At 38.8% G+C, this 8,085-nt stretch overlaps 1 protein-coding gene and 1 non-coding gene across 2 annotated transcripts; one reads left to right on the top strand and one right to left on the bottom strand.

Moving 5' to 3' along the window:
• The first annotated feature begins 683 nt into the window (after positions 1–683).
• Positions 684–1,730, top strand: LOC120105722. The gene has a single exon (XM_039118437.1). It carries the CDS (start codon positions 684–686, stop codon positions 1,728–1,730), a length of 1,047 nt encoding a protein of 348 aa, XP_038974365.1.
• Positions 1,731–5,708: 3,978 nt separating this feature from the next.
• On the bottom strand, positions 5,709–5,815 carry LOC120105725. Its single transcript, XR_005508042.1, has one exon. It is a non-coding gene; the product is annotated as a small nucleolar RNA R71 (small nucleolar RNA).
• Positions 5,816–8,085: the final 2,270 nt, after the last annotated feature.

The following is an 8,085-nucleotide window of genomic DNA, read 5'->3' as shown; positions in this document are numbered from 1 at the left end:
ACCATAGGAAAGGTGATCATTTTGTGCATGCATCATGCCAAAATTTTTCAGAATTTATTGATGATTGATAGGTAGTAGGGTTCTACGTGGTGGCTGGTGGCCTTATGCCTACCCGCACCCTAGGACCGTCGCAGCGGCCCGCCGGAAACGGGGCGGGGGTCGTGACAAGAAGTGGTATCAGAGCAAAGGTTAAGAAGAGTCCTGTCAGAGCAATAGGGTGAGTCAGGATTAAGTATAGGATTATACTATGGAGCTTAAGGTTTTTCTATATGTTATTTTATGAGTCATATACAATTCTGTAAAATATATTTGGAGATGAGACTTAAGAGTTCTTTTTGGCTCTACTTGAGACAAAATTGTATATCATTCAGTTTACAATCAAGATTTATATTTTGACAGAAAGTCAATTAATAAATTCGGAGGATATTGATCAGAGTTGTGTAGCGAAAGTATAGTGGATCGAATCAATTTAAATTGGTCAAAAAATATTGACTGTGATGGGAGACTAGATTTTTCAATAATGAAGATTTGTGTTAATAAGAGAAGGTGAATATTGTAGATTCTCAGATTAATTATGATATGACTATGTGATCTCTTTGATGGTTTTTGCTATTTTACTATGTTAAGAGATAATTTATGTAAACTCATCATAAATTCTTGACTGCTAGGTAGCCGTAAGCAACATGGAGGATGAAAGAGAAATAAGGGCACCTTCTCCGGACCCTGATAGCCAATCAATTTCACAAACTACTCCACACTCCATAGCAACCCAGGCAGATTTAGCAGGAGTGTACCAGTTAATAGCACAACTGCTTGAGCAACAGCAGCAGATGCAGTTAGCTGCCCAACCTGTACAGCCGATAGAATCCTATTACGAGAGGTTCCGTAGGCTGAATCCACCGATGTTTAATGGTGGGTCCGATCCCATGATAGCTGAGGCCTGGATCCGGGAACTGGAGAAAATGTATGAGTTACTTCAATTTCCCGAGGAGGTAAAAGTCAAACTAGCTATCTCCATGCTAAGGGGGAGTGCTGACTCTTGGTGGACTGCTATGGAGACAGCATATGAGGTCAATGGGGTGGCCTGGGGGGATTTTAAGAGAGTATTTTATGCTAAGTACTTTTCGGACTCAGTTAGGCAAATGAAGCAGAATGAGTTTTTATCGCTGACTCAGTCTGAGCATATGACTGTCTTGGATTATGTCAATAAGTTCGATGAGCTGGGTCGATTCTGCCCCCAGTTCATGGAGGATGATATGAGTAGAGCCAACCGGTTCGAACAAGGGCTTAGACATGAGATTAGGTCCCGGACATCTTCACAGTTAATTACCAGCTATATGGATATTTTGGACAGAGCCTTGAGAGTAGAGGCTGAATTGAAAAGATCTGATAGAGAAAGGGCTGACCTGATGAGATCCAGATCAGATAGAAGTCAGAGTGGCAGGCCATGGGATTTCAGGGGCACTCCAATTCAAGAGAAGCCCAGGGTCCGCAATTACTCTAGCAGATCCCATAGTGGAATCATCAATATCACCATAGCAGATCCCAGAGCCCGCACTTACTCTAGCAGATCCCATAGTGGGCCCTATATGAGAAGAGCGAGGGCATGTTATAGTTGTGGGCGGACTGGACACCTGGCACGTGATTGCCCATACAAGAGGAGGAATGAGCTCAGACCTCCTGTACCTGGTGACCAGAGGCCAAGAGGTAATGCTCGAGTTTTACACTGACCTACCAAGATGCTAGTGCCAATGACCGGGTGGTAACAGGTATATTACTAGTCAGCTTGATTGATCCCTCTATTTTGTTCGATTCTGGCACTACGCATTCCTTTATTTCAGTTAGTTTATCTAGATAACTACACTGCATACTTGAGGAACTAGAAGAATCATTGTGTGTTCCTACACCCCTATAGAAAACAGTAATTGTTGACATTAGTGCAAGAATTGCATAATTCAAATAGGGGTAGGAGAGTTAGTGACAAATCTTATATAACTTGACATGCAAGATTTTGACATCATTTTGGGAATAGCTTGGAGGTCTCAGTACCACACTCATATTGACTGCTACAATAAAAGAGTGATAATCTAGATACCTGAAGAACCAGGGTTCTTCTTTCAAAGCAATGCACCCGTGTAATGTAATTCATCATAACATTAATTTCTGCCCTGAAAGCTAGGAAGGCATTAGAAAAGGAGTATAAGACTTATTTAGCCTGTGTAATGGATACCTGAAAGGAGACCAAATTAGAGGATATTCCAGTAATGAATGAACACCCTGATGTTTTTTCAGAAGATCTTCCTGGTTTGCCACTGATGAGAGTACAAAAGTATAATTTTCATACTATCATAATTAATATTATAGCTGATCTTTATTAATAAAATTAATTAATTAATGCTTTATCTGTGTCTGAGTGCATGTAATTCAAAAGATCCTATAATGCTGGATTTTAGCCCAATGCCCGGTAGTTCGAGCTCAACAAATTCTTAGCGTCTCATCTGAGCCTCACGTCGCCCGTCATCCGTATGCAATCCATATCACTGTAACCACATGTTTCAGCTAGCACAAATGCCCGCATCGTGGAGCTTCTTAGCATCATCAGAACCGTCCATGTGGCTTTCCAAGCATCATGGTATCTCCTCCATGGGACCTAAATCAAACCCAAGGGACCTAAGTCAAACCGGCTCTTCAATTCAAGCCACATCTCATTCATGGTTTCGGATTCCCCTGTTTCAAGAATATTCAGCTGCATTCCTTTCTTCCCATCATTCATCTATACTCAAAACATCAACGGCAGCAAAGGGAAGAAGCCAAACCGTTTGCATTCCAGCTTTTGCGATCTCCCAAAGTCGATTCAACTTCATCCAAGCGTGCAGCGTGCGACGGAAGAGGAGGAGGCCAACAGCCATCGGGAGGAGAAGAATCCCAAGCCGAGTTCTCCACTTCTTTTCCATGAGTCTTCTTAACTTCCCAACGTCAACATCTGGAGCTTCCCAAACTTCTGCAACGTCCCAGCATTCATCAGAGTCCTTCCGTCTCCCCCGTTTCTTCTCAGCTCATCCACAAATCCAACATCAATGACTGCAGCTCAAACTTCTTCAATGATCAACCTCCCAACGCCGAAGAGTCCCAAGCATTCAAAACCAATCCGTCCGCAAGCCATCTGCCTGTGTCGCTTCCATGTTCAACGCTCCCCATCCATTCGGGTCATCCCAGCAGCGTTCCAGCTTCTCCATCCAGTAAAGGTGTCTATAAAAGGGGATTGATCTTGCATTAGTAACGGAGGAGCCATCCGGTGGAGGCAGAACCAGCCGACAGAAGAAGAGGAGAAGAGCTGACGGAAGAAGAGAGGTTAGCAGCCGACGGATCTAAGGGGAAGCCATCCGGAGCATCTTCTCTTCCAATCTAGGCAGCCGACGGGAGAGAGGAGAAGAGGACAGCTAGAGGCCAAGGGAACCAGGAAGCTCCCTCTTCCGATCTACCTTCTCAGCCGAACAAGAGAAGGAGGAGAAGCAACGGGAGGAGAAAACCCAAAGAAAGAAAACAGAGCACCCTGTTTTCTTAAGAGGAGAAAGAAAAAAAAAAGGGATTTATGTTTATTTTATTTACTATATACTAATCCTTTTTATAAAATTGCTTGCATCTCATATGGATAGCTAAATATCTTTTAGCTAAGGCTAAGGAAAAGCCTAGCATTTTCTTCATGTATTTCATTTAATCATCAATGGGATTTTAATGTTTTTGATTTAATTTATGGTGCAGAAAATTTATAGAAATTATTTCAAACTTATATATTTTCTTTGATTTGTTATTTCCCCCGGGTATAACAGATGCTTAGAAATCCCTGTAGTTTAAAATAGAATTACTGTAATGCTGCCCATAAAACTAAATCTATTTAACTGAGATAATAGATGATTTTAAGAAAAGCATGATGAAGTGCTAGGCTGAATCCTGATGCCTTAGTTATATTTTGTCAATCCGAATATTATTTAGCCTTTAGTTTTTGTTCACTGTCAAATCCCTGTGGATTCGATCTCGGACTCACCGAGAATATTACTTTGCTACACCCTATACTTGGGGTATCCTACGTTTAATTTTCCTTTTTAAAAGAGCAAGATTAAAAGCGTAGCAAGTTTTTGGCGCCGTTGCCGGGGATTTGCAACGTGCGAACGAGAACAAGGCTGCAAATTTCAACTCTTTATTTCTAGTTCTTCAATTTTCTTTATTTTTAACACAGCTGAAATTTCAAATCTTTTCAGATTCAAGGGCGACACAAAGCAGGACCAGTAACGAGGAAGATCAAGATCACATTTTTGGATTCCCGGAGTGAACGAACTCCGGCCGTGAGTATTTAAATTAATTTTCCTGTTTTGCTCATACTAGTCCTATTTTTCCTAGATTAGAATTTTACTCTTGTTTTAAAAAATTAAAAAAATTATTATTAATTAAAATAATAAAATAATAAAAATAATAAATAAATAAAAAGAAGAAAAAAATTTAGCTAGTTTGCTTGATCAACTATTCAAATGCAATTTAATGTCATGACATAAAATGTTAAAAATCTTCTTGATTGTTGCATATAGTATAAAGCATTTGCATAAAATAATCTAAGGGCTGAACCCATTAACAAGATAAGGTCGGGATTTCATCACTCGTCCTTAGCCCAAAAATCATCCAAGTGCATAAATTTCCTAAGCCTAATTAAAATCAACTAGACGTTGGCCCCTAAGGATAATCGAGCTCAATAGGACGGAGACCACTGAAAGTTGCACCAATTTCGCTCTATGACCCCGGTCGATGTCTAGGCAAGCTTTGTCCCTCTAAGTGATTAAAGGGAGACAGTTTCTGTTCGAGAAAAGTGGTTTTTAAGTAGGACCTTTGCTATACGCATCGTGACCCCTCCACTTACCTGGGAGCTTACCTGGTCGACTAGGTTATCAGACCGGATTGGAGGCTTAAGTGTACTCTTCAAACCAGTTAGGAGCTGTCTAGAAATTTTTAGGAAAACATTAGAAATAAGGGTGCTATGCTTTGATACTGTTTGATTGTGAATAATTTTAGTAGCAGGGTGTCAATATTCATAGCTTTAGGTAATATTCATACTCATCCAAAACTCTAAAAATATATATATATATACAAAATAAATGAATAAATAAATAATAATAATAATAATTAAAAAAAAAAGTCGACTGGTTAATTGGTCAGTATATGCGGTTGTGGCAAAGAGATAAAACGAATAGATTATTTCGAGTTGAATCAAAAGATAAAAATTTAATTGTTCAAAATTCAAATAATCAAATGGAAGATAATGGTAGTAATCAGGGAGATAATGAATTTCAAGATGACTTACCTATTAGAACGCTTCGTGATTATCTACAATCCACTAGGACTAGTACCCCATCCTGTATGGTTATTCCTACTGCTGCGGGAGCTTTTGACATGAAACCAGAAATAATCCAATTACTTCCAAAGTTTCACGGACTTGATTCTGAAAGTCCCTATTTGCATCTGAAAGAATTTGATGAAGTATGTTCAACACTTCATTTCAATGATGTCACTGAAGAGGTAGTTAAGCTTAAGTTATTTCCTTTTTCTTTAAAGGAAAAAGCTAAGTCATGGTTACACTCCTTAAGGCCTAGGACCATAGCTACCTGGCAAGAAATGACAAGAGAATTTTTAAAAAATTCTTCCCAACACATAAAACAAACACACTTAGAAGAAATATCATGAACTTTGCACAAAAAGATGGAGAAACATTTTTTCAGTGTTGGGAAAGATTTAAGGACCTTCTCCTTGCTTGCCCACATCATGGATATGAAATTTGGAGGGTCATTAGTTTCTTTTATGATGGTTTGTCCTCCAATATGAGACAATTTGTAGAAATGATGTGTAATGGTGAATTCATGAGTAAGGAACCAAATGAAGCTTGGGATTATTTTGATCTTTTAGCAGAAAATGCACAAGCTTGGGATACAACAGATAAAAATGAAAAATCAAAAATAGCACCTAATGCAAAAGAAGGAATATATCTTATTAAAGATGATAATGATGTCAATGTAAAAATTGCTAATCTGACTAGGAAGGTTGAAGCCATGGAATTAAGCAAAGCCAATATAGGAAAAGCACAAACTATTGTTGAAAGTATATGTGGAATTTGTGAGAGTAATGCACATGTAACCAAGGATTGTCCTACAATCCCTGCTTTTCAAGAAGTGTTGCATGATCAAGCAAATTTCACCAATACTTATAAAAGACCATTTCCAGAAACATATAATCCTAGTTGGCGAAACCATCCTAACTTTAGCTGGAGACATGGACCCACTGCCAATGAATCTCAAGGAAATTCTGTTCCTACTCCTTATGTGCCACCACATAGGAAATCCCTTGAAGATACTTTGCAAACCTTCATGCAAGGGTAGACTCAAATAAATCAGAATACAATGCAATCACTCCAAGAACTTAAAAATTCTGTAGGTAGAATTGAGGCTCAACTTAATGTTAGGGAAAGAGGGACATTTCCAGCCCAACCTCAATCTAACCCAAAGGGTCAACATGAGGTCCATGAAGCAAGTTCATCCCAACCTAAATTTGAGCAAGTAAAGTCTGTCACAATCCTTTGGAGTGGAAAAATAATTAACAAAGAAATTCAAACAAAAGATGACAAACCTAAAAAATCTATTGAAAAGAATGATGAAGATGATAATGAACAAAATGATCCAATACTGCATCACAAGATAGTTGCTCCATTTCCTCAGCGCTTGCTTGCAGCTAAAAAAGGAGTACCTGATCAAGAAATTCTGGAAATCTTTAAACAAGTGAAGATTAACATTCCTCTATTAGATGCCATTAAGCAGATTCCATCTTATGCAAAATTTTTAAAAGATCTTTGTACCATAAAGCGAAAGCTTTACGTACAAAAGAAAGCTTTTCTAACTGAACAGGTGAGTGCTATTCTCAAACACAACACTCCACCTAAGTATAAAGATCCTGGTTGTCCTACCATATCTTGAATCATAGGAAATTTCAGGATACAACGAGCCCTTCTGGATTTAGGTGCTAGTGTTAACTTACTGCCCTATTCAGTTTATGAACAATTAGGACTTGGTGAACTAAAACCCACCAAGGTTACTCTCCAACTTGCTGATCGATCTATAAAGATACCAAGAGGAATAGTCGAGGATGTACTTGTCCAAGTTGATAAATTCTATTTTTCAGTCGACTTCATAGTATTAGATACCCAGCCTGTCATGAACTGTACCACTCCAATACCTGTCATTCTACGCCGCCCATTTCTAGCTACTTCTAATGCTTTGATCAACTGTCGAAATGGAATAATGAAAATGTCATTCGGGAATATGACTATAGATTTCAATATATTTAACATTTGTAAACAACCCGATAATGACAACGAAAATGATGAAATTCATGGAGTTAATCTGATCGACTCCATTGTAGAAGATGCTCTTGTCCCATCTCTTTCTTCTGATCCTTTAGAAACATGCCTAACTCATTTCGGAAATACAGATATCAACCAAAACTTTAGAGAAATCAGTGCTATATTAGATTCAGCTCCTTTGTTGGATACAGATAGGTGGAAATCTCGTTTTGAAGAATTGCCCACACGCAACAATAGTCCTCTACCATCTAGTGTTCAAGCACCTAAACTTGAGCTAAAGCCTTTGCCATCTGAGCTCAAGTACGCATACCTTGGTCAAGAAGAAACTTTTCCTGTGATCATATCATCCCAACTCGAACAAAGTCAAGAACTAAAATTATTAGAAATTCTCAAAAAGCATAAGGGAGCATTAGGCTGGACAATTGCTGATATCAAGGGAATTAGTCCCTCAATTTGCACTCATAGAATCCACTTAGAAGCTGATGCCAAACCTTCTCGTCAACCTCAACGTCGATTAAACCCAAACATGAAGGATGTGGTTAGAGCAGAAGTTCTGAAACTTCTGGATGCGGGTATGATCTACCCAATTTCAGATAGTAAATGGGTAAGTCCAACCCAAGTGGTCCCGAAAAAATCTGGTGTTACTATAGTCAAAAATGCCAACAATGAATTAGTTCCAACTAGGGTCT

This window comes from Phoenix dactylifera, unplaced genomic scaffold (assembly GCF_009389715.1).
Source record: "Phoenix dactylifera cultivar Barhee BC4 unplaced genomic scaffold, palm_55x_up_171113_PBpolish2nd_filt_p 000350F, whole genome shotgun sequence".
In the NCBI taxonomy this organism is placed as follows: Eukaryota; Viridiplantae; Streptophyta; class Magnoliopsida; order Arecales; family Arecaceae; genus Phoenix; species Phoenix dactylifera.
The sequence above is the reverse complement of the archived record's forward strand: the minus strand, read 5'-3'. Positions and strand labels throughout refer to the sequence as shown.